This window comes from Oncorhynchus mykiss, chromosome 9, assembly GCF_057628025.1.
Source record: "Oncorhynchus mykiss isolate SJ-2025 chromosome 9, ASM5762802v1, whole genome shotgun sequence".
NCBI lineage: Eukaryota > Metazoa > Chordata > Actinopteri > Salmoniformes > Salmonidae > Oncorhynchus > Oncorhynchus mykiss.
The window spans coordinates 69,179,725-69,206,435 of record NC_143030.1 but is presented as its reverse complement, the minus strand read 5'-3'; the positions used below and the strand labels follow the sequence as shown (position 1 = coordinate 69,206,435).

Genomic DNA, 26,711 nt, shown 5'->3' with positions numbered 1-26,711 from the left:
TGTGTTTTTGTGGAATAGTCAATTGTTTATGTATTAGGAAATTACGATATTGTCATAATTTGGGCTATCTGGCATCCTTAGGGCGTCCATACCCTAAACCCTAACTTTAACCATTTTAAACGTCAACTTCGATGCGGGTATGGACGTCCCAATGATTCCGGATGGCACCGATAATAGAAAAAATCTAAATTAGTTGTTTTGCAATGTGATGATGTCACTACGTTGCGACGCTCAATCGAATGACACGTACAGTTAGTAAACAATGATAGATAGAAAGTTGTCGAAGGAAATAAAAGACAAGGAATAAAGCTAGCTGGCTAACTACTGTGCCAAGTACGTTATTATTACTATTTTTTCGTTAACGTTTTATGCTGTTTTAGCTAACGTAACTCTTAGAGTTACAATTCGGGCTAAGTAATGTTAGCTAGCTAGTGTAGCTAGTTAACTAACGAACAGTCAATAATCGTTGGTTACGTTAAAATTAATCTTTGTAATTTCCTTGTTTTTAGATCTGCCAAGATCTCAGAAACCTGTCTCAATCAATATGAACGTGTTTGACCGCAGCATCAAATTGGATGTTCTCCTCAAGTTCTCCCAAATGTAAGCAGAACTCTTCTGTCAAATTTCTAATGCAGATAATAATGCTCTGTATAATGCAGAGACATACCAATAAATTAATCTGTCGTTTTCAATGGGAATAAATGAAACATAGTGGATAGAACAAGTAGGGAGCTGTGCAGAGCCAAGCACCAGCTTGCGATGTCGTATTGGCGCGTTCTAGCATGTATTTGCATATTTCCTTTAGCAAAAAATAATTCCGTGAAGTGCGTGTGTAATAACTCAATTCGCCCATACACTCCTTAAGAACGCACATTTGAAACTTTGACAAAGGGTCACGTCTACAAAACTTGGTGCACTTTTTAGTTTTGGAAAAATAACTATAGGGAGATCTGGCTTTACTTTGATGAGAAAATCAGCTGAATGCCTGCCCAGTTCCATCTCGCTCCATACTCTCAAACTGCCAGACGCTGATTGGGCTTCATTTTCTCACCATATTTGGTGGGAAATGGAAATTCCAACTGGATGCTTCAGATTTATACATCCGGTGAAACATTTGACACCTTGTTCTATCTGTCCATACTTATGGTAGCTAGCTAAATGACTAACGTGACATGGTTAACACAATGCTTTTCCCAGTTCCCAATCTACCCAGTTACACCTGAAGAATGTCTACTCCAGTTTGGCTGTTTGCATGTTCGTGGCTGCAGCAGGCTCCTACGTCCATGTTGTCACACGGCTCTTTCAGGTAAAGAGTAAGCACACTACCCGATAATAGACACATTGATAAATACTTGGGGTGAAACGGTATGTCTATTCGTATTGAACCGTTCTGTACAGGGTGCACGGTTCGCTACGCACTGCGAACCGAACAATACATGAATCATATATTATAGCTAGGAAAATATATATAATTGTAAAAAATATATTATTGCATAAACCAATACCGTATAAATTAACGTGGGAAAAATATCCACATAGTAATAAAGTTGTTGTAGTTGTCTGCAGCTCAGCTCATTATGGCAAGCTTTGGCGAGCCAGAACTAGAAGACGCCCCAGTATCATGCATGTCTGCCGTCTGGGAACATTTCAGGTTCCCTGTAAACAATAACGGGGATTGCCGACGAGTGGTGGATAAAACTTCTACAACATGTAGGCTCTGTTCATTACTGATAGCATATTAGAGTGGTGGATAAAACTTCTACAACATGTAGGCTCTGTTCATTACTGATAGCATATTAGAGTGGTGGATAAAACTTCTACAACATGTAGGCTCTGTTCATTACTGATAGCCTATTAGAGTGGTGGATAAAACTTCTACAACATGTAGGCTCTGTTCATTACTGATAGCCTATTAGAGTGGTGGATAAAACTTCTACAACATGTAGGCTCTGTTCATTACTGATAGCATATTAGAGTGGTGGATAAAACTTCTACAACATGTAGGCTCTGTTCATTACTGATAGCCTATTAGAGTGGTGGATAAAACTTCTACAACATGTAGGCTCTGTTCATTACTGATAGCATATTAGAGTGGTGGATAAAACTTCTACAACATGTAGGCTCTGTTCATTACTGATAGCCTATTAGAGTGGTGGATAAAACTTCTACAACATGTAGGCTCTGTTCATTACTGATAGCATATTAGAGTGGTGGATAAAACTTCTACAACATGTAGGCTCTGTTCATTACTGATAGCCTATTAGAGTGGTGGATAAAACTTCTACAACATGTAGGCTCTGTTCATTACTGATAGCCTATTAGAGTGGTGGATAAAACTTCTACAACATGTAGGCTCTGTTCATTACTGATAGCCTATTAGAGTGGTGGATAAAACTTCTACAACATGTAGGCTCTGTTCATTACTGATAGCCTATTAGAGTGGTGGATAAAACTTCTACAACATGTAGGCTCTGTTCATTACTGATAGCATATTAGAGTGGTGGATAAAACTTCTACAACATGTAGGTTCTGTTCATTGCCGATAGCATATTCGAGTGGCAATACGAGTAACATGACTACTCATTTGGGCCGACATCACCCCGAAATGCCAATCGGTGGGACTAGGCGAAAAAATTAAACGGCAACCACTTCTTCCCACACAGCCTCTGGCAACAATATGCGTCCGGTAGGGCTAAAGAAATCAAGCAAAGTTCATAGCGGCAGATATGATACCCTTCTCTGTGGTAGAGAATGCGGGGTTCAGAAACATGTTTAAATTGGTCGAGCCGCGCTTCACTATTCCTTCCCCGTACACATTTTGCCCAGACATGAATATACAAATGACACGTACAGTGCCTTATACAAAAAAAATACAAAAAAAACAACAACTTGAGAGAGAGTTGTCAGAAACGCTGTCTGTTGCTCTAACAACAGACAATTGGACGTCTAGAGCTACCTTACTGTAACGGCTAATTTCATTATGGCAGAGTGAGAGATAAAAAGCCACGTCCTTCAAACACGTCCTCTTGAGAGTAGTCACACCAGGGAAAACTTGGGGGAAGAGCTAAGGGAAGTAGTTGCAGTGTGGAAGTTGGAGAGGGATAATATAGTGATTCCTGTGACCACTGACAAAGCTAGAAATATTGTAAATACAGTTGCACTAGCTGGATTGAGGCCACAAATAGGATGCTTTGCTCACGTTATTAATCTAGCATCTCAAAAAGCAGTGTCACCTCCTGTTTTCAAGACAAAACAGGAGCTGTTGGAGCTGCCAAACTACAAACTAATCCACTACTAGCCACTACTTGATGGAATTCAAGCCATGACATGGTTGAGAGATACCTTGAGCAGAAAGTCACAGTGTATTCTACACTGACTGATCAAGCTGTGAGGAAGAATGTCAAAGATATTGTGACTTTGTTTGAAAATTACCTAAGACTAGCAGAGGAAGTTATCAAAGTGTGCAAACCTCTCAAAACAGTCACAACACTTATATGCACTGAAAGCATTCCATCAGTTTCCGGTCTATAAAAACAATGATCCTGAAATCAATGGTGGCATCTGATGAAGATGAACCCGCAGTAAGGGATGTCAAGACTGCTATCAGAGTTAACCTGGAGCCTAGATATGCTGACCCTGGTGTCCAAGACTTCTTACACAAGAGTACCGCTTTGGACCCCTAGTTCAAGTCCCTGCTGCACCTGGATGCTGCTGCTCGTCTGAGAGTCTACAATGAACTCACCCGAAGCACAGCAACCACCCGAAGCACAGCAACTAGCAACTCACACTGAAGTGCCGCTTTAAAAATACAATTCAGAGCATGGGCTGACTTGGTCCTGGAGAAAGAGTATATAAGAAGCATGCTTTCAATGGAAAGGCATGATAGTGCTACTTGACTTATCACCGACAGATAGCTCGTGATACTTCAACTATCATCAACCTAAAAGGTAAATATCTGACTTTCATACTCTAGAACAATTGTATCTCTTGACTTCTGATTTCTGAACGAGACATACTGAGACTGCTCCACAGTACACTCCTTGTGCTAAATACATCCACCTCCTAAACAGAGTGGATAAATAGCAACAGTGGTGTTACAAAGGGTCTTGATCTTGAACCGTTCTCTTCACTAATCACTAAATCATAGTATAAACTTCTAGTAGGAGAACAGATACTTAGTGATTGGATAAGCCTCTAGAGCAATTGTGAGTGGAAGAACATACTCTTTGGAGACCAACCAGGTCATCCTACGCTAAGGTAATTAACCACTTGTTATAATACATATATATATAAGGCATTAATAGTAGTAAGTGTTTTGATGATGTTTGATGTTATAGATTAAGGACCGGAAATAAACTGTAATAACGTGTACAACTGTGTGAACTGCAAACATTGAATAAAAAGTAGAAACTAGACCCAAAACCTTAGCGGAGAGAACAGCTCTGACACTCCCAATCTAGGGGAACGTGTCTAGTTTCTACACTAAAGACAATAAAACGGTTTGGACAAAATAATCATTTTATTGTAACAGGTATCCTCTATATTAATACTCAAGTAGTATTAGTCGACGGACATAGACTGTAAATCGTAACCCAAGATATAGCTTGCGTGAGTCTAGATACAGTGCCTTGCGAAAGTATTCGGCCCCCTTGAACTTTGCGACCTTTTGCCACATTTCAGGCTTCAAACATAAAGATATAAAACTGTATTTTTTTGTGAAGAATCAACAACAAGTGGGACACAATCATGAAGTGGAACGACATTTATTGGATATTTCAAACTTTTTTAACAAATCAAAAACTGAAAAATTGGGCGTGCAAAATTATTCAGCCCCCTTAAGTTAATACTTTGTAGCGCCACCTTTTGCTGCGATTACAGCTGTAAGTCGCTTGGGTTATGTCTCTATCAGTTTTGCACATCGAGAGACTGACATTTTTTTCCCATTCCTCTTTGCAAAACAGCTCGAGCTCAGTGAGGTTGGATGGAGAGCATTTGTGAACAGCAGTTTTCAGTTCTTTCCACAGATTCTCGATTGGATTCAGGTCTGGACTTTGACTTGGCCATTCTAACACCTGGATATGTTTATTTTTGAACCATTCCATTGTAGATTTTGCTTTATGTTTTGGATCATTGTCTTGTTGGAAGACAAATCTCCGTCCCAGTCTCAGGTCTTTTGCAGACTCCATCAGGTTTTCTTCCAGAATGGTCCTGTATTTGGCTCCATCCATCTTCCCATCAATTTTAACCATCTTCCCTGTCCCTGCTGAAGAAAAGCAGGCCCAAACCATGATGCTGCCACCACCATGTTTGACAGTGGGGATGGTGTGTTCAGCTGTGTTGCTTTTACGCCAAACATAACGTTTTGCATTGTTGCCAAAAAGTTCAATTTTGGTTTCATCTGACAAGAGCATCTTCTTCCACATGTTGCCAGGTGGCTTGTGGCAAACTTTAAACTACACTTTTTATGGATATCCTTAAGAAATGGCTTTCTTCTTGCCACTCTTCCATAAAGGCCAGATTTGTGCAATATACGACTGATTGTTGTCCTATGGACAGTCTCCCACCTCAGCTGTAGATCTCTGCAGTTCATCCAGAGTGATCATGGGCCTCTTGGCTTCATCTCTGATCAGTCTTCTCCTTGTATGAGCTGAAAGTTTAGAGGGACGGCCAGGTCTTGGTAGATTTGCAGTGGTCTGATACTCCTTCCATTTCAATATTATCGCTTGCACAGTGCTCCTTGGGATGTTTAAAGCTTGGGAAATCTTTTTGTATCCAAATCCGGCTTTAAACTTCTTCACAACAGTATCTCGGACCTGCCTGGTGTGTTCCTTGTTCTTCATGATGCTCTCTGCGCTTTTAACGGACCTCTGAGACTATCACAGTGCAGGTGCATTTATACGGAGACTTGATTACACACAGGTGGATTGTATTTATCATCATTAGTTTGAATGTGGCAAAAGGTCGCAAAGTTCAAGGTGGCCGAATACTTTCGCAAGGCACTGTATAAGAGCATACAAAGGGAAAGTAAAGCAAGAGGTACTCTAAGTCTGATTGATATTATCTAAAATAATCCCGAAACAAGCCTAACGGCATCACACAAGGCTAATCTCCGAATAAAGGGCAGGATACATAACCAGGCCAGTCCGGCGGACCTGTGAGTCACCTGTTAGCCGGGTGACATAAGAACTTGAGTGAGAAGACTTGTATCAATCTCGACGGGGGTACCTTAACGGTCCTATAGCAAAATCCCCTACCGCGACACAGTGTCTGATATATATATTTCTAACAACAAATCATATTTTTAAAGCAACTTCAGAGATAGTAATTCTCATCTAATTTAATTATTCAGGGCTAAGCCACAGATACCACAGGAGCCAACCCCTCTCCAGAGACTTCAGACGACAGGGGTTCTCCTCCAGAAAAGAAGTCTGCCATGGCTGAGCTTTTTGGAGAGCTGTTCACGACCCAGGAGCAGGGAACCAAGTCAAAGGTCAAGGTCATAGAGGAGGAGGTGACCTCATACAGGAAAGTGGACTGTATTCCCCTGGATGCTGATCCACTTACATTGTGGAAGACCAAAGAGTTAATATACCCTCATGTTACCATGTTAGCAAGGTGCTACCTGGCTGTGCCTGGGACCTCTGTCCCTAGTGAGAGGGTATTCTCCACAGCTACCTGGCTGTGCCTGGGACCTCTGTCCCTAGTGAGAGGGTATTCTCCACAGCTACCTGGCTGTGTCTGGGACCTCTGTCCCTGGTGAGAGGGTATTCTCCACAGCTACCTGGCTGTGCCTGGGGCCTCTGTCCCTAGTGAGAGGGTATTCTCCACAGCTACCTGGCTGTGCCTGGGACCTCTGTCCCTAGTGAGAGGGTATTCTCCACAGCTACCTGGCTGTGTCTGGGACCTCTGTCCCTAGTGAGAGGGTATTCTCTACAGCTACCTGGCTGTGTCTGGGACCTCTGTCCCTAGTGAGAGGGTATTCTCCACAGCGGCTGACATTTTCACAGTAAGCCTATCTGTGCTCACTGCAGATCATGTGGATAGACTAATCTTAAAGAAAAACTTGGAACATTTGATAAAAATGTTTTGTGTTTTGTTTTTTCTCAAGTAATGTCTCAAGTGGTCCTATTTTGTTGAAGGCACTGCTATGTGACTTCATTTTGATATATGCTGCTGGACTATGCACTGTTGTTGAAGTTCTGTTTTAAATGACTATTTTATTTCATGTGATAAGGTAAGCACCGCTGTTTTTTGTTGTCCCTGTGTTTCCATCTGCTCCTGGGAATTCAAGCTACCCTGTTTACTATTATAATAAATGGAAAATCTAAATACAAATGACATATTTCTCAGGCATTTATTTTGGCGATGTATCAAAACCGTATCGAACCATGACACCACTGTACTGTATCGTACCAAACTTTGAGTTTTGTGAACCGTTTCACCCCTAGTAAATACAGTAACATTCAGATAGATTTTAGGCAATGTTGAAGCTATAACTACTAAAAATACTTTGGGCTTTATCCTATTCCTCTAGGGTGGGTTGCTGACTCTTCTGGGTTCCCTGGGCATGGTGGTTTGGTTGTCCATGACACCACACAACCCAGAGACCGAGAAGAAGAGACTGGCTATCCTTGCAGGGTTTGCTTTCTTCACAGGTAAACTCAGGGCTTTAGACAGCCAATTTTGGCTGTTATTGACTGTTAATTTGTCAGTCATTGGAGGGGAAAAAAACTAATTATAAAACAAGTTGAATCCTGGATGCTGATTAGTTGATAGCAGGGAGTTAGTTATTCACCACAATCCCCAGGTAATGTCTGTTAACAGTTCCATTTTAAATTTATCAATGCGCATCCACTGTCCCATGGCACAGCCAGGCAATTCATAAACTTTGTCTCCCCTGCAGTCAAATTGAGTTTTTCTTTCTCACCAGGTGTTGGTCTTGGACCAGCAATGGACTTTGTCATCATCATTAACCCAAGGTAGAACATCGAAGCCTATGTGCTATTAAATATTGTTGGAAATCATTTCTTAGGAATATTTGTTATTCAATTGAGTCAAGAAGACTGTCCTTAAATTGTGTGTCTATCTATCTGGTCTCTCTAGCATCATTGTGACAGCCTTCCTTGGAACCTCAATCATCTTTGTCTGCTTCACTCTCAGTGCCCTGTATGCCAAGCGCAGGAGCTTCCTCTTCCTAGGAGGTACAAAGATGTAATACGCTATTCAGTAGCATAGTTATTTATCTGTTCTGGTCATAATATCTTAACTTACTTGAATAAACCCTTTTGCTCCTTGAGAAGCACAAGTCATTCACAAATTTTGCAGAATTTAATTTAGTCAAGATTTAACCCCCCAAAAATCTTGAAACAATGTGTGATTTTTCCTCTTTGACATGTTTGTTGTCTTCTCAGGTACTCTGATGTCTGGCTTGTCTGTCTTGTTCCTGGTGTCTGTGGTGAACATGTTCTTTGGATCAGCGATACTCTTCAAGGTAGCCTAAATATTTAGAGCCATCTCTTACGACTTGGATGTGAAGTGATTCCACTCGTAAATTTGGAAGTGTGTAATATAATTGTGTGAGGAGGTCTCAGCAAGGTGACTCAGATGTAACATGGCTCTTCTCTTCACTAACAGGCTCACATGTACCTGGGTCTGGTCATTATGTGTGGCTTTGTTCTGTTCGACACTCAGCTCATCATTGAGAAAGCAGAGAACGGAGACAAGGACTACATCTGGTAAAGCTTTATAACATTTCACCAAATAAGCAGTTGTAAAACTTTTTACTTGCTGATGTATTAGAATGAAAGATAATATAACGTCAATGAAATTAAGTCATTGTTTTTCTTTTGAAAGGCATTGCGTGGACCTGTTCCTCGACTTTGTGACCATTTTCAGAAAACTCATGATTCTCCTTGCCATGAATGAGAAGGTAATTTGTTTTATTTTCCCCCAAAGACAGATTATTAATGTCATGTAATGTTTACTTTTTCTCATACTAGCAAATTTCACAATATGCAAATGGTAATATTTTATATTTTCAGGACAAGAAGAAAGAAAAGAAGTAGATTAAATAAATCCAGTTGAAGTTTCAAATGAAAAACGATCTGTGACAAGGAACAGAACCAGCAACAAAGCCTCTGTCTGCAGTGCTGTTGGTGCTTTCACTATTTGTCGTTCTTGGTACTTTTTGTCCATTGATTTGAGTTTGCAAGAGGTTATAAGGTTGTATTTTAGGCTACTGCTGCAGTGAGAATGCTTGTCCTGTAGGGGGAGTGGTTGTTCTATGAAGGTCTACATAACAGAACTGAACTCTTTGTGCCATAAAAAAAAAACATTTTTTCAGAAGGCCGTTTGAGCTTTTGGAGATTAATCATAGTTTATGTTATAATATTTGGATTTGTTAATGCTATTCCTCTAATCTGTTTAGTTTAGTTTATGGAAGGGATGTGACAGACATCCTGACCTGTTACGTCTATCAAATCACATGCGCCGAATACAACAGGTGTAGTAGACCTTACGGTGAAATGCTTACTTACAAGCCCTTATTAACCAACAATGCAGTTCAATAAATAGTTAAGAAAATATTTACTAAATAAAACGTAACAAGAAAATAACAATATCGAGGCTATATACAGGGGGGTGCCGTTCCCGAGTCACAACTTCTCATTTTCCTCTTATTTACTACTTCACTGTGTTACGTTGAAGAAGAAAGTTGGTAATTCGGCTGACCTTTCATGGAGATGTACATTTGCATTTTATGGTCAGTTTGTGCGCCACAAAAAGGACTGGTCAAGGCTGTAGAATAAATTGATCATCTGCCGATGCGTTCTCGTAATATTTTTGTTATCTGAAAAGGCCTACTGTGAAAAACATACTTTACCAGTGATAACTTTGAATACATGTATCAAATTAGGTTAACTAAATGCAGTTTTCATTGCAGATATACATTTCAAGAGCAAGGTATATGGTATAATTTTATTTGTGCTTCAGTGAGAACACATGAACAAGAAATAATCAAAAACATTTTTAAAAGAATGTTGACATCTTAGCTGTTCAAGATTATGACATCCAAAGTTAAACAATCTATTTTAGCCAGGTGACTGCATTTACAAGTTAACAAATAAAATGGACAATTACAAATATGCAGTTGATTTAACATAAAAATAAATACATAATTAATTGGACAATATTATTGCTGGCATATTACCTTCAAAGAATGGTCGGCTAAACTAAACGCTTTCTTGGCAGTTAGAGAAAATCTTAACCCCATCAACAAATAATTTGACATAAAATTAAATGTCTTCAATAGTGAAAAATTAAGCTCAAAATGAAGGATTCAGTACATTGGGTGTGCTGATAAAGAGAATAATTTATTGGTAATAAGTCCTTGCATGTTCAGTGTTCCAGCGCTCTGTAGGTGAAGGTTGGAGTAAGACTTAATTAACAAGACATTCAATTTCAACATAAAATATTTTTTTTGTGTGGGAATGTTCGATATTGTCATCATGTGTATTACCTATTACTAAGCGATTAACTGAAATGTTAGTTATTTTTGTTTTCAAATGGACTGACATCCGTTCAATTATTTTAATTCCATTTAGTTGTTTTCGGACCTCAATGCCCACATTGCGCAGTTTCTCTAGAGATAAATCAGATCAAGCCCGAACTGTGCAATGTAGTAGGAAGTTGTAGAATATTGACCTGTTGGAAAGTACATAATTTCGCACTGAAACCGTGGTAATTAACTACAATGACCATAATCCATTGCGCAGCTACTTGGTCGGTCTGCTTCTTTTAGACATGCTACCTTAGGTTAGTGTGAGGCGGACAGAGGGATAGGGATAGAGAGCACTTGCTTCCTGAGGTGTCTACATACATTATCTAAGTGATTGATAGTTGGTATTCAGCGGTCATAAAAATATGCCTTATTTATTTTGAACTTCTAAAATAGGGATTTTGTCAGAGCATAGGCAGCAGCTCAATAGAGGTGAGATGACTTGGAATGGAATAATGAGGTAATATACACAACTGAAATATTTGATTAAATGAATGAATACATGGTGCAGTAATGGGCAGTTCACTTTCAAATGTAACTATCATCATTGGACTTTGTTTTATTCTGTGTTACAGCATTTAATTAGCTAAATAAATAATTGAAATCAAACTGGTATTCTTTTTTAGTAATTGAACCAAAAAGACCTCAGTCCTAATCGCTCAGCACACTATTTCCATAATCAGACAATTATATAAATAGCTATTTTGGTTAGCAGTGTGTTTGTCCAATTCTCTCCTGTCATAAAACAGTGTTATTGTGAATAGTCTATCCTTTGGGTTGTAGTTATCCTGAGGAGAGGTTTGTCTTTCCAGTTAACCTTGAAACATACAGTAGCTGGTGAGAAAGCAAACATGAAAGTCTTAAGGGGACACCATCTTATCACAGTCCATATTCCTCTAAGGATGGTCAGCATCACTTGTACCCTTTTCACACTACTGAGACAAACTAAGCTGGGTCGGACCAAGCTGTATCCAGCTGGCCTGGTTACGTATCCGCCATAGTAGATAGAACCATTCTGAAAAGAACATTTTGGAATTGGAGCCAGCCCAATATGGTTCAGGTTGGTACGATAGTGTGAAATGGGTATATCTTAGCACAGTCCATATTCCACTAAGATGGGTCAGTTGGCACCATAGTAAGATCTGCAAGTCATCCCTGGCTGCCACAGGAAGAGAGGCTGTCGTAGAGAGAGTCACTGAGTGACTCTGGGGTCTCTAGGACCTGCGGGCGGCTGGGAGAGAGGGCCTCCTCAGGCCTCTCCCTCACCAGCTCCAGGCTTGTCTCCCGGCCAAGGCCCATCTCTGGGGCACTGGGCGCACTGCGGATCTTCCCCCGTCGGCTCAGCCCTGTCTGGGCCGGCACCGGCAGACTGCTGGGGTCTATGTTACGAGATCCAGAAGTACCACAGGCCTTCTATAAAGGTAGAGAGGGAAGGAGGAGGGAGAAGAGAGACTCAATAGTAAAACGTCACAAATCCACAATACATTTTTAATAATCCTATTCTAAATTAATTACATATGCAAAAATGGTTAGTCTGAAATGATCATGCTTTCAACCAACCCCTCTGAATGGGGATCCATAGGGGGCCGTCTCCACCTCTTCTTCCACAGCCAGGTACATCTCAGTGGGCCCTGCAGGGGTCTTCAGGTTGGGGAAGGTCCAGGTCTTGGAGCGGGGGGACAGCATGTGAGCTCCATAGGCTTCTGTGTCTGCAAAGGTTACAAAATACATTTTATTCAGGATTATACTCAATGAAAGTCCATACATAAAGTACATTGTTAATGTATAAAAGTCATTTCAAGGAGAAATGAGCTTTTTTAAACCAAATCTATTTTTGATGTAAAATGTTTTGAGAAACTTAGCCCAACCAGCGATGAACTTCCTCATCCTCGTTGTGCAGTATGGGGCTCTGGAAAAAACATTAACAAATGCTGCAAAATCACCCATATGTCCTTTTAGAAACAGAAATGCTCTCAGTATAGTGATGCAGATTTTTAGATGTACACATGAAATTGTGTCATTCCGAACTTTATCCGCAACTTTATATTCCATGTGCGACTCAAACCATTTCCCCTATCCAGCTGTTCCATCTAAAAAATGACTCCACTATTATTATAAAAGCTGCCGACAAGGGAGGTGCAATAGTGATGCAGATACTATGAAAATGAAATTCTAAGAACTCCGTGATTATGAATTTAAAAGACTCCCCAGGGATCCTAATAATCAATTAAAGTCTCTGATCCATGATGAACTGTCAAAGTTATTGAATGAATGGGAAATTGCAAAGACAGAATGAGTACATGCAAGTTGACTGCCAAACCACACCTGTCATATTACACTCTCCCCAAAATTCACAAGAGCATGACGCCACCTATACCAGGCTGGCCCATTGTGAGTAGTAACAGATCTCTGACAGAAAACATTTCTACCTTTGTAGACCATTTCATGAAACCCTGGGTGACCTCTCTCCCCACCTATACCAGAGACTATTTATTTTATACATCTTCTGAAAGCTGTGGACCACATACCAGAAAATTATATTCTGTGTACTTTTGACGTTACCTGTCTATATACTAACATCCCCTACCAGGGTGGCCTAGAGGCCCTCAAGTTCTGCCTCAGTGAACTTCCCCCTAATGCTCTTCCCAGCACCAACTGTATTGTGGACTTGGTTGAACTGGCACTAACCTCCAACTATTTTCTCTTCAGAAGATACTTTTTCTTACAGACCAAAGTAACAGCGATAGGGAGCACTGTGGCTCCTAATTATGCTAAACTACAGTGCATTCTTAAAGTATTCAGACCCCTTGACTTTTTCCACATTTTGTTACGTTAAATCCTTATAAAAATGTAATTGTTTTTTCCCCTCATCAATTTACACAAAAAATACACCATAATGACAAAGCAAAAACAGGTTTTTAGATTATTAATTATAATGTATATTTTTTTACAAATATCACATTTATGTAAGTATTCAGACCCTTTACTTTGTACTTTGTTGAGGCACCTTTGTCAGCGATTACAGCCGCGAGTCTTCTTGGATATGACGGTACAAGCTTGGCACACCTGTATTTGGATAGTTTTTCCCATTCTCTGCAGATCCTCTCAAGGTCTGTCAGGTTGGATGGGGAGCGTCACTGCACAGCTATTTTCAGGTCTCTCAAGGACATTCAGAGTGTCCCGAAGACACTCCTGCGTTGTCTTGGCTGTGTGCTTAGGGTTATTGTCCTGTTAGAAGGTGAACCTTCACCCCAGTCTGAGGTCCTGAGCGCTCTGGAGCAGGTTTTCATCAAGGATCTCTCTGTACTTTGCTCCATTCATCTTTCACTCGATCCTGGCTAGTCTCCCAGTCCCTGCTGCTGAAAAACATCCCCACAGTATGATGCTGCCACCACCATGCTTCACCGTAGGGATGATGCCGGGTTTCCTCCAGACTTGATTCTTGGCATTCAGGCCAAAGAGTTCAGTCTTGGCTTCATCAGACCAGAGACTTGTTTCTCATGGTCAGAGTCCTTTAAGTGCCTTTTACAGAAGAGTGTCTTCCGTCTGGCCATTCTACCATAAAGGCCTGATTGGTGGAGTGCTGCAGAGATGGTTGTCCTTCTGGAAGGTTCTCTGAATGCCAAGAGTGTGCAAAGCTGTCATCAAGGGAAAGGGTAGCTACTTTGAAGTATCTCAAATATAATATCATTTTGATTTGTTTAACACTTTTTTTTGGTTACTACATGATTCCATATATGTTATTTCATAGTTGATGTCTTCACTATTATTTTACAATGTAGAAAATAGTAAAAATAAAGAAAAACCTTGGAATGAGTGTGTCCAAACTTTTGACTAGTACTGTACATTTTTTGTATATATTGAATGTTGATATTGTGAACCGATATGATATATTTTTACCTCCTGTTTCAGGAAGTGATGTCACTCAGCACTGCCCCTATATATAGGACCTTCCACATGGGATATGGATGCCTGATGAAGACCTAAGGGTCGAAACAGAACAATATCACCTGGGAGCAAGAACAGCAGTGTGCAGCGTTTTCCTTGTTATTCTTTGTGTAGCCTGCTGCTAGAATGGACAGAGAGGTATTGCTCGAGTCACAACAAAATGGAATATAACGTTGAGGATAAAATTCAGAATAACACAATTTGATGTGTACAACGTCTAAAGACCTGCATCACTATAATGAGAGCTCTTCAGTTTCTTAAAGGATGTATTTGGGTTTTTTTCAGAGCCCCCGTACTGCACAACGAGGATGAGGAAAGTGAATCGCTGTTTGGAGTACGTTTCTCAAAAACAAGTGAAGTCATATAAAAAAATTAAAAAAACTTTTGGGCCCTTCTAAAACATGCCATTTACATCAAAAATAGAGATTTGGTTGTATAAAAGCTCCAGTTTTTCTTCATTATACCAAATCATCAGATTGCTATACGTAATACGTATATGTTTGATTTAGAGAATTGTGATGTACAGTAGTTGATATTATGAACTTATGTATGCAGTATTTCTCAGTATTGTACCTTCATGAATGACCCCAGCTGTTTGCCTGGGTATGCCTTTCCCCTCCAGTACAGACCCGTACATTACCGGGGCAGTCATCTCTCTGTGAGATTGATAGCACTGCTCCATGGATGAGGGCTCTCTGTCCAGGGTCCTAGCCCTCCTCCCTGCCCGGCCAGGAGAACCAGAGGAGCCATGCTCAGCTCCAGCCCCCCTCACCTTAGACAGGCTTCTCCCAGGCGTACCACTACAGTAGTTAGGCAGAGGGAAGGTGCCAATGCCACTGTCCAGGGTGCAGGTGGAGGCACCAGAAGCTAGGAGAGAGAGAGAACAGGGACAATCAGACTGATTCAATTTAAAACCTCTAATTTGATTATTGATTAGATTTGGTAAGGATTAACACAATCTGAGATCCTCAATGCCTCCATGAAAAATGATGAATCTGATCAGTTTTCTTACCTGCGAAGTGATGAGAGTGAACTGGGTCAGCTAAATTGTCATCTGAGGGGACGTTGCTGATCAGATGTTCTGAACCCTGAGTAAGTAAAAAAAACAATCTCAAAACGCACATTTACACATACACAGAATAAAGTGAAAATACTCACCTTCTCCATTCACACACAGAATAAAGTGAAAATACTCACCTTCTCCATTCACACACAGAATAAAGTGAAAATACTCACCTTCTCCATTCACACACAGAATAAAGAAAAATATTAAATCGCAATTCATCTGTAGTTTACCTTCTGCATGTCCTCCCCGCTGGCGGTGTGTCTGCTGAACGGTCTGGAGGTTTTACAGTCAAAGGAGAGGCGTCTCTGAGCCACACTGATGCCACTGAAGTCCTTCCCATCCACCCTGTAGTCACACAGACACAACACAGAGGTAAGATGTTGTTCAAAAGAGGAAAGGCAACAAACATTTGACTTTATCTTTGCACAAAATTCACATTTTAGATCCAGCGATAAAAAAAACAGCAAACTTCATAGAGTAAATTATTCAAGAAGTTAGTCTGATGATGCCCTCTGATGTCATCGGCCTCCCCCTTGCTTGAAGCACAATAGAGGAGCAATAGAGAACAAAAGAGGAACAGCCCCTCCCTTCAGATAGAGCTTGGCGATAGTTAATTAAAAAGATATCAACTTAAGTTGTTTTACTTCAAACAAAAGCAATACAATCCTAACTGACTAAACATATAATCCCATAGCTTAAATCTATTCCTCACCTGTTCAGTAGCTGCTGCATGAAGTTGTCTGAGCGCGCTCCCCTGTACATCACAGCCAGCTGGCCCTGTGATTGGTCCATCACCACCTCACAGGAGTGGCCCCTTCCAGACCGGTCCATCCCGACCCCCCCAACCCCGTTCACGTAGGCCCTCTCCTCCTCCAGAGCTCTCCTCAGACCCTCCGCCTTCTCCATCAGCATCGAGATATTTAGGCTCTCCACTCCCACCCCCTCTCCTTTAGACTTAGACCCTGCCATCTTGGAAGGGATATTCAGCCTCCACTCTCCACCTTTCTTCTCGTCTTTGACCTTAGGTGGTATGTCTGGTTTGCGGCTGAGAGCTGGGAGTTTGCTCTTCTTCAGGCCAAACCAGCTGGCGATCCCGTTAGAGGCCTTCAGTTTGACCTCAGTAACCTGTTCAAAGTCTTTATTTATCAAATTGCTGACAGCAAACACTGAAATACTTTATATTAACAAACAAATTCCAGCTCCAAGAAAAAATGAGACATGTCACTAATAAATAATGCATAAAAAAATATATCACAGAAAAAACAAACATTTATACCTGTCCTCTGTCCTGTTCTGCCAGCTTCAGCATGTTCTCCTCGATACCCTTCATCACCTTCTCCTCAATGGCTGACGTGGGGCCAAGTGTGGGGCTGGAGACAATAGGGAGAAGGTGTCTCTTCTCCTCTTCCTGCTGCTGCGGTTCTGGCATTGGGAGCGGGGGAGGAAGGCTGTCACCGTACACTGTGGTGTTTCTCTTGTTTGCGTTGAGTTTGCTCCTGTCCTCTGACTTGGAGGAGTACCGGGGGACCAGGGCTGGGGCCTCCAGGGTGGGCTTCCCAGTTCCAGCTGAGGGAGCCAGGCCCTGGTACGGTTTAGACGGGGACTTAGGAGGGACCTTGCTGGGGCTGCTGCTGCTGTAAGGGATGCTGGGTGCAGGTTGTTTACCATGGTAAGACAGGTTCAGAGAAGCCGGGCATTTCATGTTGTTGCGTAAAACTATGGGAGTGTCAGTGTTTGGAGACGGGAGGCCCAGTTTACCTTTGGGGCTGTCCGTCTTAGCCACACCCACTCTGGATGAGAGCGTCTCCAGCTCTGCCTTGGCGACTGAAGAGCCAAAGAGAGACTTAGCTCCTGGATCATAGGACTGACAGCCACCTGGGAAATTCAAAGCAACGCTACCAGGAATGCCTTTAAGCTTACCGTCCAGAGAGTCTGTATATTTCGAGTGTCTCTGCTCCTCTAAATTACCATCCACAGGGCTCTCCTCTGTCTTATTCCTGTCATCGTTAAAATAGACTATACTCTCCTCACTCTGAGGCTCTGGCGTGTCTACTGGCAGGAGCACATTGATCTGTAAGTCCTCTGAGCTCCTCAGCTTGCCAAGTGCAGCCAGCCTGTATTTGAATGTGTGACTAGACTCGGCTGGCTGACTCCCTGACCCTGCTACCCCAGAAGGCCTCTTGGGAATGGACGAGGGATCATGTCTCTTGGCTGGGAGAACTGGAGGCTGGGACTGGGAGAGATCAGAGTTCTGTATTGTGGCCTCTCTAGTATCCTGGTCCTGTGATCCTCTGTCTTTCATGCTGGCATAGTGAGCTGGGCTGCTCTGAGACTGAGCTGCTCTGAGGGCAGAGGGGTTGGGCAGACTGTGGTGGCTGTGCCAGACTGGGCTCTCTGTGTTGCCATCCTGATCGGACGAAGATGAGGAGGACGAGGAAGAGGATGAGGAGTCCGAAGCAGGGGACAAATGCTGCTGCTGGAGAAACAGGACATTGTCTTTCTGTAGTAGTGAATTAATTTGCTTCCTGTCATTTTCTGTTATGGTATGAGAGAAAGATGATATGTTTACGTTCTCTGGGACCTTGGATTCTTCTACCTGAGCCGAGGTGGAAAGTTCCAACATGTTCTCATAGTACGGGACCTTCTGCGAAGAGGCCCTGGGTGTGTGAGAAGTGCTAGGGGCCAGTGGATCGGGGACACCATTGCTGGTCTTGGGGGCTAAGAGGCTCCTGTAGCAAAGCTCCTTGGCTGGAGGGGAGCAGGTGTCCTCAGGCTGAGGCGGGGAGGTGGGGGCTGAGTGCGTAGTGGCTGGGTAGGACTCGGACCTGGCGGGTGGAGGAGGCGGCTGCCTGGCCCTTTCTGTGGTAGCGGCTCTGCGTGAGGGGACAGGGGAGTGGTACACCTCATAGTTGTTAGTGCGACAGGGGATCTTCGACGTGCGGGTGAGCTGGGGGCTCAGACGGACAGGGCTGGCCCCTGCCTGGGTCCTCTCTGCCATTGTAGGGATCTTTAGGAACTTGAGGACCCTGGACGGGGAATTGATGGCAGCGGCTTTGACGTCGCTGAGACATGATGAAGGGATGGGGCTGAGGGCCACGTTGGCTCTCCCAGAGAAATCCCCCTCCTCTGCTGGGCCAGCGTCTTTCTCTGGAATAACTACATCACTCAACACGTTATCACTGTCATTGGAAGAGAAGATAAACCCATTGGTTTCCAGCTCACAGTATGCTAGCTGAGGGTTGTCCTTCACTCCAGGGACAGGCAGCTGGGAGGTAAACAAACTACCATCCTCATCAGACTTCCCTTTAAGACAGCTCTCCTTCTCTGTGTCCTGGACCTGCCCGGTCTTTAATCCAGCCTCTGGGCCCTGATTGGCTGGACTAGTCTGATCTACAACTGTGATTGACAGGTAAGAGTTAGGACCTGCTGGTTGCTGGTGGTCATTCATTGTCTGTTGTTTCTCCACTGATGTGCTCTTGATGTGGCATTCACTGATAGCTGCTGTGGTGGATGTGCCTTTGACATGGTTCGGTGTCAGGTTGAGCTTTGCAGTACTACCACAAACATAGTTACATTTGACTGGACTGTCTGTGCTCTTTTTGAGGTGCGTAGGACATAACTGCCCTTCACCATTCATGTGCTGCTGTTGTTGCATGTCGGAGTCTGAGCAGGAGCAGAGTGTCTGGTGCTTCTTACACAGGTCTCCAGCAGCCAGGACAGCCTCTGTGGACATCAGGACCTGACTGTAGTCACAGAAGGTGATGCTGCCTGCAGAGGGGTGGAATTTGAGGGGGTCTGTCTCCTCCATCTTTCGAAGGACCTCCAGAATGTGTGCTTTCTTCTTGAAGAATGGGGACAGGGCATCCATGGATGCGGCTGGGCCTCTGGGGGGAGTTGTTGGGGCCTGTGGCAGTGTGCGGTGAAACCCATTTCCCTGTGGAGAGAAAGATTGTCAGGTTGTTATTATAGAAGTGAGTGTGTTCTCAATAACCTTACTGGTTAAATACAATCTCACAAATCACTTAATTCAACACTTCCAAGACTGCAGCCTCATTGTTAAACAGAGATTAGAACATCAAGGTCTCTTGAATACAATAGTGAAATAGAAAGAAAATGCCATTTCATCTGAGAAACCTTGGAACCCACTGAATATGTCATGACAGCTAATGTTGGAGGAATGCTGGAGACTACAGCCATGTCTTAGGGTGAACTGCTAACAGTGCTCTGTCCACACCTTGGCTTGTGCGTCGCTCTGTGACTGTGACCCCACCTGCTTGTCAGAGACATTGTGCAGCAGCTGTGTATGGTATACTGGGAGGGGTCCTGGCTGCACCTGTAACATGAGATTCAATGCAATCATGTACACCACTTTAAGCACAGCATTGTTATAGGAATCTATACATCACAACAATATGAAGCAAGAGGTATAACAGCTGAGAGATTCATTTCAAATACTCAGCAGATGTAGAGCCTCCAATGCCATAGGAGTCTGCAGCCATGTCTCAGGGCAAATTGTGACGTTACTTCATACCTGGTCCTGAGAGCTTGACTGGTTGGGTAGCTTCTGTTGGAAGAGCTCACACAACACTCTGTTCTGTCTCTCCAGGTCAAACACATGCATCTTCAGCTTGATGCACTCCTCTCGCAGATCCTGCAAAGACACACAGAACACACACACAATGTATAGCACAACTATAAGTTAACCACAATGACAACCCATGCCTTAACTGCTTGTGGTTCAAAATTGTGTTTTGTCAATGGTGGGTTGTTTGTTGCAAATTACCTTTTGGTTGAGGAGGGCTTGGACCACATGGTTGGCCACCTCATCCAGACATCTCTCATATGCTTCTCTTTGATTCTCATTGGCCAACAAAATAGCTGAGTTTTCTGCCTGTCAACAGGAAGACAAAAGATTATTCCTAAATGTTAATATATTTGTCATATGTTAAAACAAAAGAGGGAGTGGTTCTTCAAATTAGGGCTATTTGGAGAAGCTGTTCAAAAGAGGACATTGTATTGTTTCTTTGTACTCCCTGACGAAGGCCATGAAGCCGAAAGGCGTCGGATTTTTAAAACTTTGTTTCTATTGAACATGAGATACAAATAAAGGCATTTTAATTAATTATATGAAGAGTGCCTTGGTCCTCCTTTCTTTTTGATGACCAATTCACCCCTTTTACCAAAGAGCACCTTCTATCTACCAATATGTACTATTGTGTACCTTAGTAGCGCTTCCCTTCCTCCTCTTCTACAGAAATAAAAGCACTGAATGTGGTAAAATGATATAATATTTAAAACATGATATAATTTGAGATGTCTTGTATTCATTTAATTGTGATGGTGGTTGGCTCACCTCCAGCTCTCTGAGTCGGTCCATCAGTTCTCCGTTGTTCTCCTCTTCCTCCAGGTAGTCCTCAACGTCTCCCTCGTCTGACTCCAGGTTATCATCACACATCCTCGGTTCTGTCTCATCAGACATGGTTCTCATCATGAACACAAGAAGGCGGTTCCTAATGTTACAATCGTCTCACTTTACTCACAAAACCACAATGCACTACGTAACCACAAGCATAAGTCTACCCTTGCCTTGGGACATGGCTGTAGACTCCTATGGCATCTAACAGCTCCTATGGCATCTAACAGCTAGAGCATAGGAGACATAACAGCCTCATCTCAAGGCAATAATCTACAGTTGAAGTTGGAAGCTTACGTACACTTGGGTTGGAGTCATTAAAACTCGTTTTTCAAAAACTCCACAAATTTCTTGTTAGCAGAGCATAGGAGACATAACAGCCTCATCTCAAGGCAATAATCTACAGTTGAAGTTGGAAGCTTACATACACTTGGGTTGGAGTCATTAAAACTTGTTTTTCAAAAACTCCACAAATTTCTTGTTAGCAAACTATAGTTTTGGCAAGTCGGGTAGGATATCTACTTTGTGCATGGCAAGTAATTTTTCCAACAATTGTTTACAGATAGATTATTTCACTTATAAATTACTGTATCACAATTCCAGTGGGTCAGAAGTTTACATACACTAAGCTGACTGTGCCTTTAAACAGCTTGGAAAATTCCAGAAAATTATGTCATGTCTTTAGAAGCTTCTGATACGCTAATTGACATCATTTGAGTCAATTGGAGGTGTACCTGTGGATGTATTTCAAGGCCTACCTTCAAACTCAGTGCCTCTTTGCTTGACACCATGGGAAAATCAAAAGAAATCAGCCAAAACCTAAAAAAAAAGATTGTAGACCTCCACAAGTCCGGTTCATCCTTGGGAGCAATTTCCAAACGCCTGAAGGTACCACGTTCATCTGTACAAACAATAGTATGCAAGTATAATCACCCTGGGCCCACGCAACCGTCATACTACTCAGGAAGGAGAGATTAACGTATTTTGGTGCAAAAAGTGCAAATCAATCCCAGAACAGCAGCAAAGGACCTTGTGAAGATGCTGGAGAAAACAGGTACAAAAGTATCTATTCCACAGTAAAACGAGTCCTATATCAACATAACCTGAAAGTCCGCTCAGCAAGGAAGAAGCCACTGCGCCAAAACTACCATAAAAAAAGCCAGACTACGGTTTGCAACTGCACATGGAGACAAAGATCGTATGTTTTGGAGAAATGTCCTCTGGTCTGATGAAACAAAAATAGAACTCTTTGGCCATAATGACCATCGTTATAGTTGGAGGAAAAGGGGGGGCGCTTGCAAGCCGAAGAACACCATCCCAATCGTGAAGCACGGGGGTGGCAGCATCATGTTGTGGGGGTGCTACAAACCTGACTCAGTTACACCAGCTCTGTCAGGAGGAATGGGCCAAAATTCACCCAACTTATTATGGGAAGTTCTCTCACCCACCCTCATCCTCTCACCCAACCCTCATCCTCTCTCCTCCACCTCACCCTGATCCTCCCTTTCCCACCTCTCTCCTCCACCCATATCCTCCCTTCCCCACCCATCCTCTCCCCTTCCCCCACCTCTTTCCTCCACCCTCATCCTCCCACCCCACCCTCATTCTGGGGTGAGAGAGGATGAGGGTTGGTGAGAGAGGATGAGGGTTGGGGAGAGAGGATGAGGGTGGAGGAGAGAGGTGTGGAAGGGAGGATCAGGAGGAGGTGGGGAAGGGAGGATGAGAGGATGAGAGAGAGGATCTAGAATGGACTCATCTCAACAGCATGTTTGTTGTACAATGGACTCATTCCGAGGATATGGGTGGAGGAGAGAGGTAGGAAAGGGAGGATCAGGGTGAGGTGGAGGAGAGAGGATGAGGGTTGGGGAGAGAGGATGAGTCCCTTCCCCACCTCTCTCCTCTCCCACCCTCATCCTCTCCCCCACCTCTTTCCTCCACCCTCATCCTCCCCCCCACCCTCATTCTCTCACCCCACCCTCCCCTCCCTCCTCGCTCCTCCACCCTCAACCTCTCACCCCAACCTCATAATCCCTTCCCCACTTCTCACCCCACCCTCATCCTCCCTTTCCCCACCCTCATCCTCCCTTCCCCACCCTCTTCCCCTCTCATCCTCCCTTCCCCAGATCCTCCCGTCCACACCCCTCTCATCCTCCCTTCCCCACCCTCATCCTCCCCCACCTTCCCAACCCCAACCCTCATCCTCTCACCCCACCTTCATCCTCCTTCCCCCACCTCCCCAACCCTCATCCTCCCTACCCCCACCCTCATGCTCTCTCCTCCATCCTCCACCCTTATCCTCCCTTCCTCACCCTCATCCCCCTCCCCCACCTCTTTCCTCCACCCTCATCCTCCCACCCTCATCCTCTCACCCAACCCTCATCCTCCCTTCCCCCAACCCCCTCACTGCACCAGTCACCTCTCTCCTCCACCCTCACCCTCATCCTCTCTCATTCCCCCTTCCCCAACCACATCCTCACCCCACTCCCTCCCCCACCTCAACCTCTCCTCCACCCTCATCCTCTCTCATTCTTCCTTCCTTCCCCAACCTCTCCTCCACCCTCATCCTCTCTCATTCTTCCTTCCTTCCCCAACCTCATCCTCACTCCCCACCCACTGCTCTCCTCCACTCTCATCCTCCCTTCCCCACCCTCATCCTCCTTTCCCCATCCTCACCCTCCCTCCCCCACCTCCCCAACCCTCATCCTCCCTTCCCCCCACCCTCACCCTCTATTCTCCACCCTCATCCCCTCTCATTCTCCCTTCCCCAACCACATCCTCACCCCACCCTCCCCACCCTCATACTCTCACCCCACCCTCATACTCTCACCCAACCCTCCCTCCTCTCTCCTCCACCCTCATCCTCCCTTCCCCGCCCTCATCATCCCTTCCCCACCTATCACCCCACCCTCATCCTCCCTTCCCCCAACCCCCTCACCTCTCTCCTCCACCCTCACCTTCTGTCCTCCACCCTCATCCTCTCTCATTCTCCCTTCCCCAACCACATCCTCACCCCACTCTCCCTCCCCCACCTCAACCACTCTCATCCTCCCTTCCCCACCCTCATCCTCCTTTCCTCATCCTCACCCCACCTTCCCCCACCTCTCACCCCACCCACCCTCCCTCCCCCACCTCCCCAACCCTCATCCTCCCTTCCACCCACCTCACCCTCCTCCTCTCTCCACCTCACCCTGATCCTCCCTTCCCCCCTCCACCCTCACCCTCATCCTCCCTTCCCCACCCTCATCCTCCCTTCCCCACCCTCATCCTCCCTTCCCACCCTCATCCTCACACAACCACTCCATCCCCCAACCTCATCCTCTCTCATGCTCCCTCCCCCACCCTCATCCACCCTCCCCGACCCTCATCCTCCCTCCCCAACCTCTCTCCTCCACCCTCATCCTCCCTTCCCCACCCTCATCCTCTCCTCCCCACCCTCATCCTCTCCTCCACCTTCAACCGCATTCCCCCACCCTCCTCCTTTTCCCCCACCTCATTACCCCACCCTCCTCCTTTCCCCCCACCTCATTCCCCCACCCTCCTCCTTTTCCCCCCACCTCATTCCCCCACCCTCCTCCTCCTTTTCCCCCACCTCATTCCCCCACCCTCCTCCTTTTCCCCCACCCTCCTCCTTTTCCCCCACCTCATTACCCCACCCTCCTCCTTTTCCCCCACCTCATTCCCCCACCCTCCTCCTTTTCCCCCACCCTCCTCCTTTTCCCCCACCCTCCTCCTTTTCCCCCACCTCATTACCCCACCCTCCTCCTTTTCCCCCACCTCATTACCCCACCCTCCTCCTTTTCCCCCACCTCATTACCCACCCTCCTCCTTTTCCCCCCACCTCATTCCCCCACCCTCCTCCTTTCCCCCCACCTCATGTACCCCACCCTCCTCCTTTTACCCCACCCATCACCTCCACCCTCACCTTCTTTCCCTTTTCCACCACCCTCACCCTCTTCCACCCCACCCTCACCTCCCCCTACCCTCATCCTCTTCCCCCCACCCTCACCTTCTCCCTCCACCCCACCCTCTTCCCACCCCACCCTCTTCCCCTAACTCACCTCATTTCCCCCCCCCACCCTCACCCTCATTTTCCCCCCCACCCTCACTTTCCCCCACCCACCCACCCTCCTCTTCCCCCCACCTCATTCCCCCACCCTCACTCTTTCCCACACCCTCATTCCCTCATCCTCTTTCCCCCCACTCATCATTTTCCCCCCACCCTCATTCCCTCATGCTCTTTCCCCCACCCTCATCCTCTTTCCCTCACCCATCACCTCCACCCCAAACCTCTTTCCCCCACCATCATCCTCCTACCCCCACCCTCATTCTCTTTCCCCCACCCATCACCTCCACCCTCATCCTTTCCCCCACCCATCGCCTCCACCCCCACCCTCTTTCCCCTACCCCACCCTCACTCCCCCAGCCTACCCTTACCCTCTTCCACCCCACCCACCCACCCACCTCCCCCCTACCCTCACCCTCTTCCCCCACCCTCACCTACCCTACCCCACCCTCTTCCCCCACCCTTCACCCTCTTTCCCCCACCCTTCACCCTCTTTCCCCCACACCCATCCCACCCTCCTTTTCCCCCCACCCTCATTCCCTCATCCTCTTTTCCCCACCCTCACTCTTTTCCCCCCACCCTCATTCCCTTATTCCTCTTTCCCCCACCTTCATTCCCCCACCCTCATCTCCACATTCATCCTTCCCCCACCCCTCATCCTCTTTCCCCCCACACTCACCCACCCCCCCATCCTCACTCCCCCCTACCCCACCCTCTTTCCCCCCCACCCTCTTCTCCTACCCCGTATTTCCCCACCCTCATTCCCTCATCGTCTTTCCCCCCACCCTCATCCCCTCATCGTCTTTCCCCACCCTCATTCCCTCATTCGCCCCCCACCCTCACCCTCTTTCCCCTACCCCACCCTCACCTCCCCCCTATCCCACCCCACCCTCATCCTCTTTCCCCACCCTCATTCCCTCATCCTCTTTCCCCCACCCTCACCCCCCACCCTCTTTCCCCCCTACCCCACCCCCTTTACCACCCTCACCCCCCATCCTCTTTCCCCCACCCTCATACTCTTTCCCACACCCTCATCTCCACATTCATCCTTTTTCCCCACCCACCCTCATCCCCTTATCCTCTCCCCCACCCTCATCTCCACCCTCACCCTCTTTCTCCCACCCTCATTCCCTCATACTCTTTCCCACACCTTCATCTCCACATTCATCATTTTCCCCCACACCCACCCTCACCCTCTTTCCCACCCAACCTCTTTCCCCCCCACCATCTTTCCCCTTTCCCCCCACCCTCACCTCCCCCCTACCCTCACCCTCTTCCCCACCACCCTCATCTTCTTTCCCCTTTCCACCCCACCCTACCCTCACCCCACCCTCTTTCCCCCCTACCCCACCCCCTTTACCACCCTACCCCACCCTCATCCTCTTTCCCCCACCCTCACTCTTTCCCACACCCTCATCTCCACATTCATCCTTTTCTTCCCCACCCCACCCCACCCCCTTATCCTCTTTCCCCCACCCTCATTCTCTTTCCCCCCCACCATCTTTCCCCCCCACCCTCACCCTCTTCCCCACCACCCTCATCTTCTTTCCCCTTTCCACCCCACCCTCACCCCACCCTCTTTCCCCCCTACCCCACCCCCTTTACCCCCCTACCCCACCCTCATCCTCTTTCCCCCACCCTCATCTCCACATTCATCCTTTTCTTC

At 45.4% G+C, this 26,711-nt stretch overlaps 2 protein-coding genes across 16 annotated transcripts in view; one reads left to right on the top strand and one right to left on the bottom strand.

The window, feature by feature from the left end:
• Positions 1 to 117: 117 nt before the first annotated feature.
• LOC110532649 (putative Bax inhibitor 1) lies at positions 118 to 11,164 on the top strand. Its single transcript, XM_021616726.3, has 10 exons — positions 118 to 333; positions 510 to 600; positions 1,198 to 1,306; positions 7,535 to 7,655; positions 7,931 to 7,979; positions 8,104 to 8,201; positions 8,412 to 8,491; positions 8,635 to 8,735; positions 8,854 to 8,929; positions 9,042 to 11,164. The coding sequence occupies exons 2-10, from the start codon at positions 545 to 547 to the stop codon at positions 9,063 to 9,065; spliced, it is 714 nt and encodes a 237-aa protein (XP_021472401.2). The 5' UTR covers positions 118 to 333; positions 510 to 544; the 3' UTR covers positions 9,066 to 11,164.
• LOC110532648 (nck-associated protein 5-like) overlaps positions 9,962 to 26,711 on the bottom strand; it is a 29,953-nt gene continuing 13,203 nt past the window's right edge. For 3 of the 15 annotated variants that reach the window (XM_021616723.3, XM_021616721.3, XM_021616724.3), the window contains 11 exons: positions 20,923 to 21,052; positions 20,353 to 20,460; positions 20,101 to 20,220; positions 19,804 to 19,902; positions 16,846 to 19,503; positions 16,282 to 16,694; positions 15,800 to 15,914; positions 15,516 to 15,591; positions 15,077 to 15,370; positions 12,116 to 12,264; positions 9,962 to 11,968 (listed from right to left, as the gene is read on the bottom strand). In XM_021616723.3, the coding sequence (XP_021472398.3) occupies positions 11,705 to 11,968; positions 12,116 to 12,264; positions 15,077 to 15,370; positions 15,516 to 15,591; positions 15,800 to 15,914; positions 16,282 to 16,694; positions 16,846 to 19,503; positions 19,804 to 19,902; positions 20,101 to 20,220; positions 20,353 to 20,460; positions 20,923 to 21,048 (4,422 nt within the window). In that variant the 5' untranslated portion in view covers positions 21,049 to 21,052 and the 3' untranslated portion in view covers positions 9,962 to 11,704. Of the gene's footprint in view, positions 11,969 to 12,115; positions 12,265 to 15,076; positions 15,371 to 15,515; positions 15,592 to 15,799; positions 15,915 to 16,281; positions 16,695 to 16,845; positions 19,504 to 19,803; positions 19,903 to 20,100; positions 20,221 to 20,352; positions 20,461 to 20,922; positions 21,884 to 26,711 lie in introns of all 15 variants that reach the window. The other 12 variants (XM_036988664.2, XM_036988661.2, XM_036988663.2 and 9 more) reach the window with 5 other exon arrangements.

What these genes read in the sequence shown, in the direction of transcription:
- LOC110532649 (XM_021616726.3), top strand. Translation starts at nt 545, where the DNA reads ATGAACGTGTTTGACCGCAGCATCAAATTGGATGTTCTCCTCAAGTTC. An exon ending in TTGTCACACGGCTCTTTCAG is followed by an intron (nt 1,307 to 7,534) that starts GTAAAGAGTAAG and finishes CTATTCCTCTAG; the next exon opens with GGTGGGTTGCTGACTCTTCT. An exon ending in GAGCTTCCTCTTCCTAGGAG is followed by an intron (nt 8,202 to 8,411) that starts GTACAAAGATGT and finishes TTGTCTTCTCAG; the next exon opens with GTACTCTGATGTCTGGCTTG.